At 37.3% G+C, this 21,668-nt stretch overlaps 4 protein-coding genes across 5 annotated transcripts; 2 read left to right on the forward strand and 2 right to left on the reverse strand.

Moving 5' to 3' along the window:
* Positions 1 to 525: 525 nt before the first annotated feature.
* On the reverse strand, positions 526 to 2,589 carry LOC137233849 (E3 SUMO-protein ligase ZBED1-like). Its single transcript, XM_067757708.1, has 3 exons — positions 2,537 to 2,589; positions 2,413 to 2,460; positions 526 to 2,298 (listed from the first exon to the last, which is right to left on the reverse strand). The coding sequence occupies exon 3, from the start codon at positions 2,278 to 2,280 to the stop codon at positions 1,081 to 1,083; it is 1,200 nt and encodes a 399-aa protein (XP_067613809.1). The 5' UTR covers positions 2,281 to 2,298; positions 2,413 to 2,460; positions 2,537 to 2,589; the 3' UTR covers positions 526 to 1,080.
* A 1,125-nt stretch (positions 2,590 to 3,714) lies between these two features.
* On the forward strand, positions 3,715 to 4,526 carry mRpL40 (mitochondrial ribosomal protein L40). Its single transcript, XM_067758222.1, has 3 exons — positions 3,715 to 3,796; positions 3,854 to 4,102; positions 4,164 to 4,526. The coding sequence occupies exons 1-3, from the start codon at positions 3,771 to 3,773 to the stop codon at positions 4,474 to 4,476; spliced, it is 588 nt and encodes a 195-aa protein (XP_067614323.1). The 5' UTR covers positions 3,715 to 3,770; the 3' UTR covers positions 4,477 to 4,526.
* Positions 4,527 to 5,695: 1,169 nt separating this feature from the next.
* Positions 5,696 to 6,940, reverse strand: mgr (merry-go-round). Of its 2 annotated transcripts, none has more exons than XM_067758884.1 (3): positions 6,723 to 6,940; positions 6,213 to 6,610; positions 5,696 to 6,141 (listed from the first exon to the last, which is right to left on the reverse strand). In XM_067758884.1, the coding sequence occupies exons 1-3, from the start codon at positions 6,807 to 6,809 to the stop codon at positions 6,138 to 6,140; spliced, it is 489 nt and encodes a 162-aa protein (XP_067614985.1). In that variant the 5' UTR covers positions 6,810 to 6,940; the 3' UTR covers positions 5,696 to 6,137. The 2 variants fall into 2 exon arrangements, with proteins under 2 accessions (XP_067614985.1, XP_067614736.1); XM_067758635.1 differs by having other exon boundaries at positions 5,696 to 6,148; positions 6,723 to 6,937.
* Positions 6,941 to 15,953: 9,013 nt separating this feature from the next.
* On the forward strand, positions 15,954 to 20,816 carry lds (lodestar). Its single transcript, XM_067759013.1, has 6 exons — positions 15,954 to 16,151; positions 16,205 to 16,255; positions 16,319 to 17,637; positions 18,214 to 18,517; positions 18,578 to 19,434; positions 19,503 to 20,816. The coding sequence occupies exons 1-6, from the start codon at positions 16,079 to 16,081 to the stop codon at positions 20,250 to 20,252; spliced, it is 3,354 nt and encodes a 1,117-aa protein (XP_067615114.1). The 5' UTR covers positions 15,954 to 16,078; the 3' UTR covers positions 20,253 to 20,816.
* Positions 20,817 to 21,668: the final 852 nt, after the last annotated feature.

Below are 21,668 nucleotides of genomic sequence, written 5' to 3' on the forward strand. Positions count from 1 at the left end.
CGCGGCTCTAGTGGGTGGGGTGATATTTATAGTCGCCTGGTTTCTGACATTAGCTCACACACCCCGAATTCGAGGAATTTTTAAGAAAATTCGACGAGAAATGTATTTATTTTAAAGGCCCCTTTAAAATCTGCAGAGGTTTTATTATATATGTATGCAGTTACCGACCAAAACCAAAAATTGTGTTGCGCTTTTAAAGCAAAAAATTCAAATTCAAATTTTCGCCTGGGTCAAATCAGCAGCGCTGATGGGAAATACTTATGTAGAATTTAGCTGCTGGCTCTACCTCTAGGAGCGATATACCAAAATACTGATAAGTAATATTATTTTTATTTATATTTTCTTTTTTATTTATTGTTTTATTCAATTCCATCTGAGACCAAACATTTACTTATATACATACATATAAGATATTTGTTAAGCAATTCATTCAAATAAGGCAACATGTCAATATATATACATGTATAACATAAGTTATAATAAGAAAACAGAAAAAACTGAGATCAGTCTTTCAGACGGCACAGACGTAGCAACTATCGGCAAGTACTGAATAGCAACTTTGTACAGAGTTGGGAAAACACTATTTAGATCTTCTCACATTTTATCCCATTCTGGTTAATATGTACTGGATTTACAGGAGATTTAAGATACAGCTGGATCTCATTTGAAATATATCTTTCAAATGGCGATGCTGGCTGTTGTCGCTGTTTTAAGTTTTGAAGAGCTAAGCGGTTGTGGTACTCCCATATGTCAAACTTTCGCGGTTCATGACATTGGGAGTCACTTTGATCTAAGGTGTCATTATCAGGTCTTACTGTAACGTCTAAGTGTTGTACGAAGGCATTCAAAATATTAATTGCTGCAAGAATAGAGTGATGTTCTAACTGGTTAAATCTTTTATTTATCTGCTGCTCAAGCTCATGTCTCAGTTGAAGAGCGCAATTATGTTTAGGATTTTTAGTACGAAAACGTCTCGAACACAGTTAACGAGTGGTATAACTTTACTTACAGTCACGTAATTTTCAGCCGACAACTCCTTTGTTATGGTTTCAAATGGCTGCAACATTTCAGTGGTTTCTTTTATAACATCAACTCATTACCAGAAATCATTGGAGGTGAATCTGATCGAGAAAGCAATATTTCTGTGATCAATCCAACAAGTTCAACGAATCGTTGGAGCATATAGAAGCACGAGTTCCATCTCGTCATAACGTTAAGAATCAGTTTCTTAATTTGGCCATCTAGCACCCCAGCTAGTTTTTGCTTTTTTCTAAGTTCATCACTGGCATTAACGGATCTTTTTATATATTTCACAATATTCCTAACATGTGTTATTACCAATGAAACATTGACCGAATTCTCAATAGCATTCGTTACTACCAGGTTAATAGAATGGGCAAAACATGAAATCATTTTCTTTTCTCCAAAAATTTCTCTACTTAATTTCAGCATTGTGCTGTCATTGTCTGATACAACTCCCATAACTTTTTTGTCGCATATTCCCCACTCATTAAATATTTCTGTCAACTCCCTTTTTAGGTATTCCACTGTATGACTTTCTGTTAACTCAAAAATTCCGATCGTTGCACTCACTTGTTTTGCCTTTTCCAAGAAATGTATAGTGACACCAACAAATGACTTTGTTTGCATAGTTTCGGTCCACATATCATAAGTGAGAGAATAATAATCAATTTTTTTCAGCGACTGCTTAAATGTGCTTGATATTACCATGTATTTCTCGTCTATTCGTGCTTTAAATGTCTCTCTACTGGAGACCTTGTAGAGTGGCACAACTTGTTTCATGAGCTGTAAGAAGCCTTTGCCATCAACCACTGAAAATGGTTTGTTATCAAGCACAATAAAGTCAACTATTGCTTCGGATATTTTTTGATAGCGCTCCCCATATTTGCAAGTAATGCTTTTCATTCTTTGAAACATAGAACTTACGGTGGGTTGCACAAACTCTATATCTATAGCATTTTCAGATGGAAGACTTACTGCACTCAAAGATGTAGATGCCGTAGAACAGCTTGCCTTCTGTGCTTCGCATTCATAGTCTTGATTTTCGACGGCGAAATCATGAATTTTTGTTTGCTTTGCAGTGGGCAGCGAATCTTCTTCCGACTCCTGGGTCAATTCATGTCCGTGGATTTTATCTAAGTGACAATGTAAATTTGATGTATTGCCGGAAGTCCTTAGAGTTTTGCTGCACAATAGACACTTTGCGGAGTTGGCACTTATCTTTTTAAAATAGCGCCATACCCTACTTTTTTTCGGCATATTGATTTCGGCAAGAAGCTGATGGAAAATAGAATCAAAAGTAAATAAAGGCGATTTAAAAATGAAGTGTTATCCACATAAAAGCATTATTCCAAAAAGCCCGGGATACTACTTTACGATCTATATGTTTACCTCACGCCTTTGCACTGGCCATACTGTACTTTCGATTAAGATGTTCACCTATTTATTTAGTATAAAATATTCATTAGAAGTCAATCATAACAACATAACATAACAATTATTATTAATAACTTACCCTTTTTACATCAGTTTGCAGCAACTTAACAAACAAAAAAAGAATGGCGTCAATAAATGCAACTTTAGAGATGTGGATGTTCAAAACATCGTCAAAGTTGACATCGATGTATCGTCAATTTTTCGATATTGAGTAATTTTGAAACATCGATGTATCGTTTGCATCCCTAGCACAAATGTCGTTATACCTTTTCGTGGGGTATTTGTGTTTATTTTTCCGACTGTATTTAATTAATTAATTCTCTATCCAAAAATCACATTTGCATAAGGTGACTACACGGCATGGATAAATGCGAAACAATTGAAAATGTCCCTCATGGAAGACAATAGGCATCATATTTTTTTAATTTCCAGCGAGTCATTCGCCACTCGTAGCAGACTGGTGGCTCTTATTATATTTATCCTCTTTGACGACATGCTATTGAACCCTTTATTGCAGCTAATCGGCAAGCTCAAAGATCACCACAGTTAATGCCATATGCTAACAAATAACCCGCGGCATGAATGAAAAGAAACCCTATCAGATGACTATGTAAGTGGAGCTTGACTTCTACGCAAACAATTCTTGCACAGTTTTAAATCTCAAATCTAGCACTACACTTAACTGAGCTGGTATACTTGTCGTAAGAGGCTACTAAAATTCACATACCTAGAGTGATTACCTTAGCCATATTAAATCGTTCCCAAGATGGTCGGGCTGGTACCTTGACTACAAGAAGGATAAGAAGGAGTTTGAAAGATGCTATTAGCTTGACGTAATAAAATATGCATAAGTACGGATCTACAGCTTTTGCAAACTGCTTTGACTTTGACAGACAAGTGTGCCATATGTTGAGCTATCTCAAATTTTGAACAATGAGACCGCAACTTAACTGTAAGTACATTGAACGCATCTATAGCAGCCAAATCTGTCAAAAATTTCTTTTACTGCTTCTTCTTGTTGGGACACAGAAAGGTGTTCTGTTCTCTATCGATATTTTTGGAAAAGTATTAGAAGTCGAGCGCGATTTGTGGCTTTTATCACAGAGCTGAACACAGCTTTCTGTGCTTTGCAATAATCGAAACGTTTATAAAAATCCGTCTTTAGCTAAAAATCAAACGGTTGCTGCTCAGCACTGCTCTCTACGACAGCGCTTTGCTGCACTGGGAAGATTGATTATGCAATTGTCAAACTTGACGTTTACCAAACAGCTGGTAGAGGCCAGGGTTCTTTTGGGCGTTCATAATATTACAAAATGTTCTTGTTATCAGCTTTCATGAGGTAAATAAACTAAAATCAGTTCTCTTATCCAAATCTTACTTGATTCATAACTTGCAGGTTAACAACAGTTCATACAACACTTCGTCAAATAAGCTGTACACCCCTAAGCCGGCTTCAAATAACACCAGTGTTGTGTGCGGAGCCCTTAAAGAAAAAGAAAAAGATTGATCCACAAATTCTTAAGCAAAGAGAAGACCGTCGTAAAAAAAAGTTGGAAAAGCAAATACGTCGCTTGGAAAAGAATGCACGTCAATTGAAACCAATAGAAGAGCTAGAAGTGCCATTTACTCTATTAGATGAAAAAGAGTATGTGTTTATAGTATATAGATATGTGGATTTTGTAATGATGACTGATCTTTATTGGCAGGAAACGTGCCCGTAAATTAACACCTTTAAGTGAGGAAGAAATTGAAAAGCGTGCAGCATTGACAAAGCAGTGGGCGAAATACAAACATGAAGAGAAGATGGCTGACTTCCAAGCAATAGACCGATTACTACAAGCACAAAATAAAGCGCTGGAAGAGTTACGAAAAGAATCTGAAGCTCTGTATCAAGAGGCTATACAAATAGATATGACATTGTTGCCTGTAACTGTAAAAGGGCCGGTTGCAACACCGCCAATTAAAGGTTATGTTAGTCCAGATGGTGATTATATTATTGAAACCAAAAACTGGGACTAAACTTTGTTTATGGACGCATTAATAAACTCGTTTAGTATATGTTCAAACGATATTTAATAATTCAATGATGTTAAAGCTACGTAACGCAACCAACTACTAGTTACATATATTTTCAAGGTGTTGATAAGCGCAATACAAAGCTTTATAACTTCAAAGCTTCCGCAATCCAATTTTCAACCTCACTAGGCGAGGGGAATCCTGTTACAAACATGAATGTATCATACACATATTTAGCAGGCGAGGCTTTGGCGAACCCAAGTTCGTCATGGAACTAGAGGGTGGGGGGCGGCTTGGCCTAGAAAGTTTAATGCGGTCATATAAATAGTTCCCGAGATGGTCGGGCTAGTACCTTAATAGTGCTTTGTTACCGGAACGTACGGGATCTATATCCGGCAAAGGACCTTCAACCTCGATAACACTCCCCAAAGCCTTCGTTAATACAACAACAACAACACGGGGGATTGGTAGTCGCAAGAGAGAAGTATCCTACCCTTTTTTTGTTTCTATGTACTGAGTAAAAAAATACAGCCTGTTAAATAGCCAAGCCTCAGGAGAAAAAGATGTCCTACCTCTCGAGACATTTAATTAAGTTTTGATAGTATCTACTTTATTTCCAGCTTATACTACAGTTGGAGCGAAATCGTGACAAAACTTCTATGTGAGCGTAAGGCCCGAATTTTTGTCGAGAGAGTTTAAACTACAGTTAAAGTCGACTAGAGTTTAGCTTTCCCACTTGCGCGTTTCTTTATTAGTTTTTGATAGTCCCCCCTATTGCGAGTGTCGATTGCAGTAGGTAGTCGACCACTGAGCGATAATCGATTATCTTTATAATGTATACAAATTATGTTATATACATCGAGAAGTTGAAAAAATAGCAAAATCTCTCTTGTATAAAATAACTGTTTATAATGGTCCAAAGATTTGGCGATTAATTTGTATAGTAATACTATTATATGCAAAAAATGGAATCGACAAATTGTCGATTCTATTCCGATCGACACTCGCAATAGGGGGGGAGTATCTACGTTATTGCCAGCTTATTCTAGAGTGGGAGAAATTTTTGTTGAGATTTTAAACTACAGTTAAAGTCGACTAGAGTTTAGCTTTTCCACTCTTAAATACAAAGTTGCGGGCTTGAACTCATATTAACTTCAACTGAATTTAAACGCCGACACTGAAAAGCCAGGTCTAAGCCGAACGATATTGTTTAAACTGCTCCTGCTTGTATTATTTAATATTTTATTTCCATTTTGAAACTAGTTTTATACAATAGTTGTTACAAAACTGTATTTAAATACACATTTTTCAAGCAAAGCCTTTGGCGTTTATTCTCAAATTAACTTCCACGTACTTTCAACAAATGCAAAGTGCTTATATTAGTTTTGTATGTGTATCTTCCTCAATAAATATCCCAAAAGGTATATTTTATGGAAATGAAATATGTAAGTAAGAAAAAATTTCTGGAACACGCATTATGACTCTTAAAGTTAAATATTTTAATTCATTTAAGTGATTTTATATGAATTCTTCACATACGCAAAGATTTGTTTATCAGACTCTATATTAGAATTATGTTGAAGTTGAAGGATTTGTTTTTGCAGCAGCTTGACGTTTTTTCACACCCCAGTTATAGACGCGAGCCATATTTACTTCGGTGGTAGTCAGCTGATCTCTTAAATAAAATTGAGAATCATTGGCTTAGAGCAGTGGAACTTTGTTATGAAAGAAAAACTTACCGTAGAAAATCTTGATCGTGTTCAACAGTTTTGAGGTTTACAACAGCAGAGGTCATATTTTGTTTTAATAATTCCTCGGCCTCATCTAGTGGATACTCCAGCATTACACTTGCACCCAGCCAAAGACAGACTGTTTTCGTTGGTGGAACAAGTGTCTTGATAAAAACCTGATCACTTAATAGAAACTGCGTTTCTCGCTCTTCTTTTTCTTCTCTAAGCACATTAATCATTTCCAAAGAACGTTGCAGGTCTGGTATTTGTGATTTAAGTTTTCGGCGTCGCGCCTCTAGATTGAATGCCATAAATCTATATTTGCTATGCTGTTCATCCAATCGTTGAAGAACTTTTTCGGAATTTTCTTCATTTTCTGGTTGAGCCATAAATGTATCTATTTCTTCCTGCAATTGGACAATGAAGATTTGTGTCAAATTTAACTTGGGCCAGCACACTCCTTGTAGGGGCAATTAGGTTAAGGCACTCTGACCGCATATTAATCATTTCAAGACTTACCAAAAATACAGCCTCTGGTATACCGGCAAAGGACTTTTGATTTTCGGGTAATTTTGGCATTTCTATAGAATTTATTATGCCAGTCATAGTTCTACAATTCGATTGCTATTATTAATTGAAATATTTTTTAGCAGACTTTCAACGCGACAAACACCAACAATTATTTTTAATTTCCACTCGCTTTGCCAAGAAATGTCAAAAGAATTTGTGTGCAAAAGGAGTAGAACCAAATCGTAATTTTTATAAAGCTGCCATAGCGTTTAAAATGTAAATCAAACTGCCAGATAATGCATTTTTTCCAAAAAAAATATTCCTTATCATCCGATCGTAGTGATCCGGAGAAATTGACTATTCAAGTAAATGCAACAACTAACCACGATTCATGCAAGATAGACCCATGTAGATGTCTGGTTCACTTTGTAATTTTTACTTTAGCTCAAAACTGCTAAAACTCGTCGAAAAATATCGGGAGAGGTGATAAAAGATGCGCTTTGGACACAGGATCACGATTCCGAAAGCGGAAATAGGAAATGTTATATCTTTTCGAAGATATTTGCAAACAAAATTGAAAAATTTCGGTAAAAGTCTAGTTGAGGGGTCGACTGCTAATACGCTACCAAAAATATCGAGAGAGGTGTCAAAAGACGCGTATTAATCTCGAGAACAATAATACGAAGGCGGAAAAGAAAAATTGTATCTCCGTCCGGAGATATTTGCAGTTGAAGTTGGTGATTTTCATGTAGTTGTTGTTGTGTTGGTGCACACAAAAAAAATTGTGCATCACCGTGGCGGTAGCCACAGAAAGGTGTTCTGCACAAAAATACCATGGATCCCACCCCCGGTTTCGGAGGTACCCGCGGGTCTTTTTTCGGTTTTTAGTTAATATCTTTTGAATGAGTTAAAATTTTTATTTTCCGTCTTCGGATTATTAATACTGATGTCAAGATGCGTCGTTTGACACCTCTGTCAATATTTTTGGTAGCGTATTAGCAGTCGACCCCTCAACTAGACTATTACCAAACTTTCATGTGGTTGTTGTAATTTTGATGATTTTGTTATACCCACAAGAAAAACTGCAGGTAAAAGGGTTTTGCGCGGATATAGTTTTGGTCTCCAAACCGGTATTGGACCCACCCAGGGTAATTTATTATAAGCGCGGCCGAAGGCCGCCAATGCAGAAAGGTGTTCTGAGCAAAATACTATGGATCCCACCCCGGTTTCGGAGCGCTCCCGGGCAATTTTTCGGAAATATCTTTTCACAGAAACAAAATTTTTGATTTCGGCTTTCGGATTCGTGGTCCTGGGATAAAGGCGCGTCTTTTGACACTTTTCCCGCTATTATTTAACGAGTTTTAGTAGTTGTGAGCTAAAGTAAAAAATTACTGACAATTTGTTTAATTTCGAAGGCCTGAGTGTAAAAGTCTAGTTGAGGGGTCCACCGCTAACAGGCTACCAAAAATATCGAGGTGTCAAACGACGCGTCTTGACATCAGTATTAATAATCCGAAGGCGGAAAATAAAAATTTTTACTCGTTCCAAAGATATTAACGAAAACCTGAAAAAAGACCCGCGGGTCCCTCCGAAACGGGGGGTGGAGTACATAGTATTTTTGCGCAGAACACCTTTTTACATTGGCGGCCTTCGTCCGCGCTTATAAAAAATTACCCTGGTTGGGCCCAACACCGGTTTGGAGACAAAACTATATCCGCACAAAACACAATGTTCGCAACTTTTTTTGTGGGTACACCAACATTACAACAACCACATGAAAATCGTCAATTTCAACTGCAAATATCTCCTGACAGGGATACAATTGTTCTTTTCCGCCTTCGGATTATTGTTTTCGAGGTCAATACGCGTCTTTTGTCACCTCTATCGATATTTTTGGTAGCGTATTAGCAGTCGACCCCTCAACTAAACTTTTACCGGCCTGAGATACAGGAAGGTGGTCTGAGCAAAACTTTTGGGATCCACCAAAGAAGTTTTGTTTAAGAATCTTTGAATTTTGTATTTAAATTTCAACGTAAATAACAAAACGCGCCAACCATAAAGCTGTGAGTTTCTTTGACAACCAGTCTACAGCCATTTGACAGTTAAAACTCATACATTCGAGATGTTAGAATTTGCACGATTTTGAGTGTACACTTTAACAGTTGAATTCAGTAAGCCGTCTTTAGTCACTTTAGAGCCTATTTGGGGTGAAAATCACTTTTGAGACAATTTGCCATTCTGTAAGCTGTCTCGCGTCTCCAGCCTCACAAAAGCAATCACTAATTTGTGAGCTGGGCCGGGGCAGATCACAAACATGAAAATTTCAGAAAAAGTATGAAAATTATTTGCGAAAAACGCTTTAAATATTGTGACGAATATCAGCAACACTAAGGGATACTATCATCTCTAAGCCGATGCTAAGCAGTGACTTGTATGCACATCAATAAATCAATCATTACGTACGTACACGCAGCGGAGAAGAGACGCACAAACACATGCAGATATCTTATATAAGATGCTCCCAAAAGTAGGCAATTATAATTGTGGAAGTGTCGCTCACAAATACACGCGCATATGAGCAGCTATACACGTGCATCTGTAGTTATAATTTTATAGCAGTAACTAAGTAAATTCTGGAAGCGCCTAGAAGTATGCGAACAATAAATCACAGAGTATAAAAGGCAGCAAGAGTAGAGGCGCGACAATCAGTTTGATTTAAGACGCTATCTGGCGAGCAATAGTAGTGTTATAGTGAAGAACTTTAATAAAGGCCATTTTGCATTATTGAATAGTGGAGTTATTTATTCAACAGTTTAGTGATTCGAACGTTAGCAGAAGGTTGCAAATAAGGGGAATTGCAGTAAATTCGTTACAATTGTGTCAGAAGAGGAATTGTTGAATAAATTCCGAAGATTGTGAATACAACTTGGACATGGCAAAGTTGAGTGAATTAAAGATCCAGCAACTGAAAAAGGAGTTGGAGAACCCTGGATTGAATACAACCGCCAATAAGATCGAACTTCAAGCACGGCTACGAGAGGTAATGGAGTCACAAGGAATTGATGTGGACTAGTATGTCTTTTATCCTGATGAGGACGAGACAACAACAAAAATTTAAGAGAAAAACGAAACATCGCAGACAGTTACGAGCACAGACTTGAACATGATTTTGGCTGCAATATCTGCACAAAAATCGACAGTAATATCAATGTCGTCGCAAATGTCATCTCAACTGGAAGAACAGAAGACAAAAACACATATTTCAGAAATGTCGACACAGATAACATCCAAGATGCAAACTCAACTGGAAGAACAGAAGACATATATGGCATCACAACTGGAAGAACAGAAGACATATATGATATCTCAGTTGGCTGAGCAGTTGAAAGCACAGGAGGATCGCATATCCTTGCAGCTGGAGGCACACGAAACAAAATTCTCATCGCAGCTGGTGGTTTTCAGTGAAAGACAAGATAAAATGGAGGCCGAGATGGATGCTTTGAAAGATCGGATTCAGGAGTTGCAATTGAACCGTCCAATCACTTCAACGTCTACTCCGAAGGTAAAATCCCCAACGTTTGATGGTTCTGTTCCGTTCCAGGTATTTAAGCTCCAATTTGAGAAGACGTCAGCAGCGAACAACTGGAATGCCGAAGATAAAGTTGCTGCATGGTTCGTGGCTTTTAAAGGACCAGCTGCAGAGATATTACAGATCATCACGGAGTACGAACGTAACAGTTATAGAGCATTGATGGCCGCTGTAGAACGATGGTACGGAAGCGAACATAAGAAATGGATCTACCAAATAGAATTGCAAAACCGGTACCAAAAAGCTAACGAGACTTTGCAGGAGTTTGCCTCCGATGTTGAAAAATTGGCTCATTTAGCAAATGCGGACGCATCCGTGGGGTAAAAACACCGAAAGGGTAAAAATCTAGAGTTTTATAAATGGCATACGGGACGTGGAAACGAAGCGAGCTACATACACAAATCCAAAGCTGACATTTTCTGAAACGGTATCACATGCATTGACTCAGGAAACTGCCTCCCTATAAGGCCCATCGTGTGGAAGTAGAAAGACCAGAGTGGGTAGGCACAATTTTGAAAGCATTGAAGGGTACGCAGCAGAAGAATAAAGATACAGTCAAATGCTTTAAGTGTGGAAAGCCAGGGCACATTGCTCGTCATTGCAGCACCGGTCCTGGTAGTTCCAACTTGGGTGGCCGTAAACGTAAAGCTGGAGAAGATAAGCAAGAGCGAGTCAGATGTAAAGATCGAAAACTTGCCCCAGTTATTGAATGTCCTGTGATATCTGTGTCGCAAATTGGAAGGAAATCAAGCAGTCTTACCGTCATGGGGAATGTGGATGGCAAGGAGCGTGTACTGACTGTAGATACGGGCGCATCTCATTCCTTGATTCGATCTGATTTAGACAACAGGAGAGTAAACCCGTTACCTTGAGCATGGTTGCGTACGGTCACAGGCGACTATAACCAAGTCCAGGGAGAAGTGATATGTGAAGTCTTAATTGGGAAGGTCATGGTTCTACACAAATTCATTGTAGCGGAGATTGTTGATGAAGTCATATTGGGAATGGACTTCTTAGTTGATCATGACATCAAGATCGATATGCAGAGAAGGGTTATACGTGATGAGAACCAGGATGTACCACTTAACTTTAGTTTGGAGAAAGTAATCGAGTACTGGTAGAGAAGACTCAACAAAGACCACGAAAGTCAAAGGTATAGGTTGATGGATCGAATGGGCCAAATAAATCAAAACCAAAGGTACCTGCGAGAAAAACACTGGCATTGACAATCCCTAATGGACGCACTAAAACGACTGAAAGAATTTTCCAGAAAGAATGCAAAGGTGGTTTCAAGCCAGCGCGCACTACTCTTGTGAAACGTCAAGACGATACTGATGATGCAAAGTCAATCTGTCAAGTGCAAGCTCTGCGAAGAACAGAGTGCGAGGGAACGATCAAGAATAATGAGTAGTAAGATGAAAAGCAGGTACGATGAGAACAATAATTCGAAGGTTTTTTGGAGGGATATTTGGTACTGTTATACAACCCTCACCGGCGGAAAGGTATTCCATCCAAATTTCGGTGCAGTTGGGAAGGCCTGTACAAAGTTGTGAAGAAGATCAGTGATACCATCTACCACATACAAACCATTGGGAAACCACGAAGTAGAAGAGTGGTACATTTGGCGATACTAGCAGCGTTTAGATCGAGAGATTTGCCTGATCGGGATGATCAGACTTAGGTGGATGGCAGTGTGACGAATATCAGCAACACTTAGGGATACTATCATCTCTAAGCCGATGCTAAGCAGTGACTTGTATGCACATCAATAAATCAATCATTATGTACGTACACGCAGCGGAGAAGAGACGCAGAAACACATGCAGATATCTTATCTGAGATGCTCCCAAAAGTAGGCAAAAAAGGCGTAAAATTGGTCAATAACCAAAATAGCCCCTTCTAATTATTCAAGTAGTTTAATATTTAAGAATTCATGAGCTTAACACCGGCTTATACTTATTGAATATGAATTATTATGTTTTTTTAAGAGCAACTGAAAAGAAAGAAGCATTTACTGGTATATTGCGACGGTAACATTTCGAAAACAAACAAGCAAGTAGTTAATTATAAGCCAGGAAATTCTTAAATGATCTTCATGGTGTCCGAACAAAAGACATACAAGAAACAGTACTTCATAGCAGATTTTGTATTCTTCGTAATTGGGTTGATTTTTTTTAATTAATCGTGTGAGATCAAAAAATGTTAGGCTCTTGTGAGTTGATTGGTTTCCTTTTTAGGTAAATCTCGCGGATAACTCGCTTACATAAAACCGTAGGGCTCTTGATTATATAAGGTATTCAAAGACATGAAGATATAGTCGAATTTGGCTGAAACTTCGCAAAGACATTCTATTGCTTTCTTGCTATATGTCAAAATGTTACTACTTATTTTACTATTGATGTAAAATGGATTTTGTAAATGAACACATTGTGCATTGACCAAATAGAGTAAATTGTGGAGAAATTTTGTCGATAATATAACAAACGCAGATACTTGAGTTTAAGTCATTTAAATATATCAAAGTGCATAGGTCCATCGGCGATTTCGTTGGAGCTTCCTAATTCCGAGAATTTCGATAAACATATGTGTATTTCCATGGCATTGTCCTACGGTGATTCATACTTTTTCTATTCACCTGATTCACCTTCCCCGTTTTCCTTCATCTGTGCCACAAAAAAAATGCTCCATTGGGAGAATCTCTTCAGAGGTTATTGACTGGCTCCATCGGACTACAGTTTTTTTCAGCGTTTGACGGAATATAAATATAGGACCCGAGTGATTGAGAATAGTCCCTCTGCCTATTTGCACGGCATTGGTAAAAGATTGAAATTGTTTTGGTTGAATTCTATCTTACTTGATCAGATTTGTATTCAAAGTTAATTTCCTTGCTATCAAAAAAGCTACAACTACCTATAGAGCCTACTTTAAATGGCTGTATTTACAAACTATTGTGTTGAGAAGAATATTTTTCTTAGAAAATAGGATGTTGATATTGCAATTTGCAAACTCATAAGCCAGTATGATATAGTATTTGACAATATACCGCTCGGAAGAATATATGGAGGAACTTACGAGCTTTTATAATGTATTGCCTTTTCTTCAATTGTTTAATCACCAATTGAAAACGTGCAAATATAGGCTAGTACTTTTTAGTGCAAGCCTTTTATGTGGCACATGACAATTTTCGGAACAGCGATGTTGAAATATTTGTAATTTGCTTTTTTCATTATTAAATTTTTAGGAAAATTTCAATATGAATACTTTTGCAGTTAACTTCTTCGTACTTTATTGTCATTTAAATATCGAAAAAACTGGTCATCACGGACAATAATTAAATTTTTGTGTGGATATTTTGAAGTGGCTTTAATTAAATGCAACCATGTGATATTTGATCGGGTTTTGTGCATGTACGACATTTTTCATAATTGATTGATACTAGAAAAGTGTGTTCACACTCATTTGAATGCTTATTCTGTGTTGGAAAATGTTTGTGTTTCATTCAATTACTTCATTCTTTCTTCCAATGAGTTAAGGAGTGCATTATTTTTTTTTCCACTACTGAATGAAGAATGGGTTGGGTTTTAAGCCACATTCCTTAGTAAGAAATGAATGAATGAAGAGAAAACATTCTTAAATAATTGATTTAAAATTTCAAATGATTGCACAGTTTTACAGCTATGTTGGTTTGTTGATTTTCCGACAGGGTGGATAAATGATCTATATTGGAACGATTTTCCGTCATCCCTTGTCAAATTTGGTTTTGAGACAAACCGGTTTCGGCGTTGTGCCATCATCAGTGTCGATTTTCGTTCTGATCTGTTGTTGTCGTTTGTCCTGCATTTATAGTTTGTAGGTACATTAGCAGGTATTGTCAAAATTGATGCTTGTGTATATTTAGTTATGTGTATGATGTGTGTTCATTCAGAACCGAGGATGGTATACTAATCGATTTGTGTGGCTGAAGGACTAGGTAAAAATCCGTGATTTTAGTCTTTTGACCTTCTTTGTGGGTTTGTTGTTTTGGTGTGTTAATTGTTTTGTGTTTATTTGTTGTTGTGTGTTTATTGTACCTGTGTGATTACTTTGTTCCTTGTAAACAAGTTTTAAAGGCTTGAATATTGTGTCAGAAATTGTGTTTATCTGTTCGTTTATTATTCTACCGTCGAATGTTTTCTGTTTGTAGATTTCCATGTTTTCGAGTACGTTGAGACGTCGGCCTTTTGCTTGTATGTGAAGAACCCTAACTGTTTTATTGACGTTTGCTGGGGAACATTCGTTCTCGACCATGTGATTCGCGAAGTTAGACTCGGGTATAATGTTTGGATTCCGTATTTTTTTTGTTGTAATCTCTAATATGTTTCCTGAACCTCGCTCTTATTTGCCGTCCTGTTTGTCCTATGGAACTATGTTGGCATCCGCAGGTAAGCTTTTATACGTCGTGGCTGCTAAACGGATCCTCTGAGCTAGTGTTAGTTCTTAGTTTTCGCCCTAGATTGTTCGATGTTTTGAATGCTGTGTTAATGTTGTATTTTTTAAAGAAGTTTGCCAATTTATATGTTGCTTTTCCAGTATATGTCATAGTCGTCCAGCTATTATTTTCCTTTCCATTATTTCTGTTTGGTTCTCCATTTGTCCTTCTGAGCTTATCTACTAATGCTTTTTTATATCCGTGGTTTGCAGCGATATTATATATGACCTCAACTTCTCTCTTATATGCCTCTTGTGTAAGAGGTGTTCTTTCAAGTCTATGTACCAAGTGTCTTAATGCTGCATTTTTATGCTGTTGGAGGTGATTTGAGGTATTGTGTATTATTGTGTCGGTGGCCGTTAGCTTTCTATATATGTCGTAGTTAAATCTTTTGGCTTCTTTATCAATATTTATCGTGAGGTCTAGATAGTTGATTCCTCTGTCTTTTTCGGTTTCCGAGTATAAAAGGCAGCAACAGTAGAGGCGCAACAATCAGTTTGATTTAAGACGCTATCTGGCGAGCAATAGTAATGTTATAGTGAAGAACTTTAAAAAAGGCCATTTTGCATTATTGAATAGTGGAGTTATTTATTGAACAGTTTAGTGTTTCGAACGTTAGCAGAAGGTTGCAAATAAAGGGAATTGCAGTAAATTCGTTACGTATTTTATTCGTGAAATTAAAATAAGCATAGAAAAAATAAAAAAAAAAAAACAGAAAATACTTAAAAAAAAAAACATCGAACTCTATGTGGCGCCGCTGAGATTCGAACCTACACACTTTGGGATTTTCTATACAAAATTGTGAACGGCGTCTTCGCAAGCTCAGCCACAATACCACCCAGCGTTATGTTGACAGAATGCAATGCTATATTATTTGTTTAATGTATGAGTAAATTGACTTTTTGGTGAATTTCGTTAATATGGTGAATTGTTTTTGTCACTTTCGTTTACTGAATACCGAAATCATCTGAAGTCACAAAAATTGTCTCTAAAGGAAAATCGCAAATTTAGAGACTTGAGATGAGACTGAATTGCCAAATTCTCACAAATATTGAATAGGGGCCCAGACCCAACAGTGATTTAGACTTTACCATGTCAATCTTCCAATTTACCATACTACGACGCTGCCAGGTTCAAACTTTTCTGGCAGCACAACTGCTTGACATTTAAACTTCAGATGAAATCGAACAGAGCTCTTTTCATAAAGAATTTTACAAAACAGGCGGCTAACGTTGGTTTTGGAATAATTTAGATTTTTATTTGCTCGGAATTTATAAGTTATCCAAAGATAATTTTTTTTTAAAGAGCATGTCCGACTCGGAGGAAATAATTACAAGCGATGAGGGTGAAGAAATTGGTAGTGATGCGTCAAGTGGTGCAGGTAAGAAAATTGTCCGGTTAATAAACGTGGTTATGCATTCTTTTGTTTTGCAGATGGAGAGTTACCCAGTGGTGAGCTGGTAATTGAAGAGTCTGGCAATGAAAGTAAATAAAAACTTTTCATTTTATATTTTACACACATAAAATTAATTATTGTTGTTGCTACAGGCTCGGATGGAAGTTTTGTGGTACGCAAACGCAGAAGTGCTGAAAACAGAATTCGACGAGTTATTATTACGTCAGATGAGGATGAAGAGGATGAAACAGACAAACACGCTTTATCACCGCGCACCCGTATGAGTATTACGGGCATAAAATCATCCGATATTTCCGATTCTGATGAAGACGAAAATGACGAATCCGATAGACAAGCGCTTTCACCGCGTACGCGTATGAGTATCACAGGAGTAAGGCCATCGGATCTATCAGATTCAAGTGAGATTGAATACTCGGATGCACGTTCAGAGGTAGAAGAAAGTTCCGCAAAAAGTCATGTTACTACAGTGCGAGAAGAAAGCACAATGCGTGTTGATAGCAGACATGAATCCAAGAAGGTAGAAAAAAATGAAAATGCATTTTTGGAACAATCTGCATCTGAAGTAAGTGGTGGTAGTTCGGTTGGTGATGCAGAAAGTAGTAGAAGCTTTATTGATAATAATACTGCGAGTGATATAGAAGAAACAAACAAGGGCGCAAAACATATAAAACCCGTTGTAGTTAGCACACCGAATAAACAACCACTTCAACCAATGATCGCAAATACAGATTCACCGCTCAGCTCTGCTCGTTATAGTATGCAATTTGAAAAGGCTATAAAAGAAAAATTATCTTCAACTATATATCATGGAAGCCCAGTACAAGAATATCGTTCACAAATCGATTCGTCTGATGGAAGTGATGTGCAGGTAATTAGCGTTAAAGAAAAAACAATAGAAATTGTTAGCAGCAGCAGCGATGAAAGTAATCAAGATAATATAATATCAAAGGCTAACACAAACAGCTACAAAAAAGGTGAAGTAATAAAGCCCACTGCCTTATTAGTGCAACCGAAAGTTTCTGCTCAACTAGGCACTGCAAAACCAAACATTGCTAAAGCCATTACCAAAGCAAAGACGGAGCAATTCGTATCGAAAGAGTTTTATGATAAAGAAAAAAAAAAGTTGCAAGAATTGAAAATTGAATTGCTAAGTGCCGAAAATTTACTAGAAAAAATTGCGGCCAGTCTACCGGATGGAGGAAGACAACTTTCTTTACGTATTGAACGTCTACGTCAAGATGTGATCATTAAATCACAATATATATCCACGCTCAAAGTGGAGGATGAAGAGCAATTTAGTGTACCACAATCGCAACCAGTAGAGAAGAAGAATCCACTTTCATGGGATGATCTGTCTGCAGCTGTCAATCAAATGCAGCCGACGCATACAGGGAAGCAAGGTTTAGCCACATTTAATGCGCAACGCGAGTTGACAGTTGAACGTCTTAAGGTGAGTGTTTAATATGTATTTTTATAAATTAATTATGTAAATGGTAGATTGTTGCACAGCGGTCTGAGATCGACTGTGTTCACTTCTCATTCGAAGCAATTCATAAAACTGTGCATACCTTAGGTAACATATTTCATTGAGACGACAATCGGCAACTCAGTTACATAGTATTACGATTATAAGATATTATTCTTTTTGTTATGAGGCTATCCATCTTAATCTATGGAGTAAATTGAAAAAGTATGGAATGAAGGGGCACAAAATATCTCCAGGTCGCAGTGCAGTAGCGCAATCTACATCTCTAGGATGGATTATTATTAAAATATATATTTCTGTTTGCGTGATGAAAAACTAGAACGGGTATCTGAAGAGTTGCTTGAGATTTTTTATCATCTGCATTTATTTGCATAAGTTAATTTGCAGTAAATGCGCACAGAAGCTAAACTATCTCGCAATTTCTGATTAAAAATTTTCACACAATACTGACTCCGCTTTAAGCTTTAGTAGCTGTCCAAGATATCGCATGGATGATTATTTTATACTTTTTGTTTTTATTTTTTTACTATTCTTTGCCAGAACATACACAGTTCTTTGAAATCTTGCCCCACGGAAGATGTTCTCGCTGAAGATCCGGTAGGTCTACGTGTGACACTAATGGATCATCAGAAACATGCGCTTGCTTGGATGACTTGGAGAGAAAACCAAAAGCCACGTGGCGGTATACTAGCCGATGATATGGGTTTGGGAAAAACACTTACCATGATATCGTTAGTGCTCGCATCAAAAAATCGGTCAGAACAAGAGGGAAAGGCCGAAAGTGATGATGCTAGTGAATCGGAAAATGAAAATCAAGGTTGGACCTCAAAAGGAAGACGAGATTGTATGTTTTCGTTATATAAATATATAATTGTATTATTTTAACCATGTATGCCACTTCCAGTCTACCCTGGAGGTACTCTAGTTGTTTGTCCTGCAAGTTTGGTTCGTCAATGGGAAGTCGAAGTGGATAGTAAAGTAAAACGACACAAGTTGACCGTATGCGTTCATCATGGTAATAATCGTGATACAAAACCAAAACATTTACGTACCTATGATATTGTCGTCACTACATATAACATTGTATCACGTGAACAAAAATCACATGGTGCTCTTTTTGGTATAAAATGGCAGCGTATTATACTTGATGAGGCGCATGTAGTACGTAATCATAAAGCGCAAATGTCAATGGCTGTATGTGCATTAAGCGGTAAATACAAATGGGCACTAACAGGTACTCCCATTCAAAATAAAGAAATGGATGCATATGCATTGATTAAGTTTCTACGTTGTACACCATTTAATGAATTGGCTCATTGGAAAAAATGGATTGATAATAAAAGTGCTGGTGGACAACAGCGTTTAAATGCATTAATGAAATCGCTAATGCTACGACGCACAAAATTAATGTTGCAGGAACGTGGCCAGCTTCAATGTTTGCCACAAAAGCAAACTCAACTTATCGAAGTGCATTTGGATAAAGACGAAATGAATGTTTATCAAAAAATAATGGTATATTCGCGTTCCTTATTTGCACAATTTTTGTTGCAAAGAGCTGAACGCAATACCGATTACATGTACAAAGAGGATAGTAATCGTCCGACATTTATGCAAAGCAAAGATCCAAATGGTGCATATTATAAGGTGCATGAAAAATTTACAAAATTACATCGGGGTCAAAAAGATGTTAAATCACATGAGATTTTAGTATTGCTATTGAGGTTGCGCCAAATTTGTTGTCACCCCGGCTTAATTGATGCGGTAAATAATATTTACATATATAGAACTGTATTGAAACCCCTTTTACATAACTCAAACTATTTTTGCAGATGCTCGACGATGCCGACAATGCGGAGAATATGGAGAGTGATAGCGATGATGAAAAGTTAAAAATTGATTTACTTGAACAATTGAATAAATTAGCAATAAATGACAGCGCAGAAAATCGGAGCGCAGAAAGTGATGCAGCGCTCAAACCTGAGGAAGAAGTAATTGCCAAAGCTTCCGCCAAAGTATTACAGCGTAATAATCCTGTTTTTAATTTGAAACGACCATCATCCAAAATTAAGAAAGTTTTGGAAATATTGAAAACATGCGTACTTAAGGGAAATGATAAAGCTATTGTTGTATCACAATGGACAAGCGTTTTAAATATATTAAAAACATTTTTGGCAGATCATGGTGTTAATACGCTATCGCTTAATGGCACAATTCCAGTAAAAAATCGCCAAGAAATTGTTACAGAATTTAATAATGCCAATTGTAATAAGCGTATACTACTGCTCTCGCTGACAGCAGGCGGAGTAGGTTTGAATTTGGTTGGTGCTAATCATTTGTTGATGATCGACTTGCATTGGAATCCACAGTTGGAGGCGCAAGCTCAAGATCGCATTTATCGTGTTGGTCAAAAGAAGGATGTGATCATATATAAATTTATGTGCAAAGATACTGTGGAAGAGCGCATACGGGCCTTGCAGGAACATAAAATGTCAATTGCCGATGGAGTTCTTACGGGTGCACGTTCATCAGAGGGTAGCAAACTAACTATGGAAGATCTTAGAGGGCTTTTTGGGATGTAATTATGTGTACGTTAAGTTGTATTTTTGTAGTATTATTTTTAAATTTATTGTTAGTATTCTATCGAATGATTTCTGTTGGTCCCCCATATTTTATGCTATTTGTTGCAGTGGTATGTTTTCAAGAAATTTGATGTTAAAAACCATGTTAAGGGAATACAACATACAACGAATAGCACACTTCATTTTTCATTCATTTTATATATTTTTTTTGTATTTATATATGCTAGCGCTATTACGCGTTTTTGAATCGAATAATTTTAAATATATGACAAAATATAACTAAAAAACTTAGAAATTCTATTGCAAATATTCATCGCCAAAATGTAGTCCATAAGCAATGTCACATTGGTAAACGTTGTGCCATTTTACAACACTTGTTACTAGGTAGAAAAGTAAAAATGAATGCTTGTTCTTGAAACTCGAAATATTAAGGAGAAGCCCGAAGAGGGAGTACAGTGGCTTTTGATAAAAAAAATTCGCCTTTCATCTTGTGTTTTTGTAATCTTATTGATTTAAACGCAATTTTCTACTAATAAAGGAATACAATTAATTGCTTGTTTTCCATTGTATTGCATTTTAAATTAATAACGTCGTTAACTATAATATTAAAAAAAAATTACACTTTGAATAAAAAATGCATTTGAAGATTTGTCTTTTGCAACATTTTGTTGAAACAGGTGGTTGTTACTCAGCTTGCGCTGTTTTAATACTCTCGGTTTCCTCGTTCACCCATTTCTTCTAAGGTCTAGTAATTTCGCGAACAGTTGTAGCTCATGCTTGGTTAGTTACCAGCTATATACATGTATATCTGTAGTCCACGCCTCTCCCATAGCCATATGCGTGTGTATGTGTGAGTAACTACTTCGGCAGATGACTACATATTTGTGTGTGTGAGATATCTCTTCGTCGCCTTCTATTTAGTAGCAGCTTAGTGATGCTAATATTCGTCACAATATTTAAGGCACCCATGCATATAAACATATAAACCATACTTATACCAATCCGGTTGGTTCCTTCTGTTTCTTCTTTCCCATGGGATGTTTAGTAGGACGCAAGTATGCTTATCATTCCACACATATCAAGTTATCCGTAGCGAAATTATGTACTTGAGCTTTCTCTACGAATACCTGCTATTTCAGCAGTTGGACTGGTCGATACTGACGTGCTCCGGAGCAGAGATCTTAATATTAGGACGTAGCTTTCGCTGAAGGCTGAGGTAGCACTCAAACTCCCTTTGGCGAACGACGTCAGAAAGGGACACATTTGGGCAGCATCATACCGGTTGGTGGTAACAGAAAAGTTTTGTAATGGCACGCACAAACTGGAACAGAACGTGGCACCAGTAGCGAAGGCGAAGGGGCTTCCCAAGGCCGTCGGTTCTATGTACCGGAGCGACTCGGGATTTTTCCCGACCAA

The sequence above is a fragment of the Eurosta solidaginis genome, chromosome 1 (assembly GCF_040869045.1).
Source record: "Eurosta solidaginis isolate ZX-2024a chromosome 1, ASM4086904v1, whole genome shotgun sequence".
NCBI lineage: Eukaryota > Metazoa > Arthropoda > Insecta > Diptera > Tephritidae > Eurosta > Eurosta solidaginis.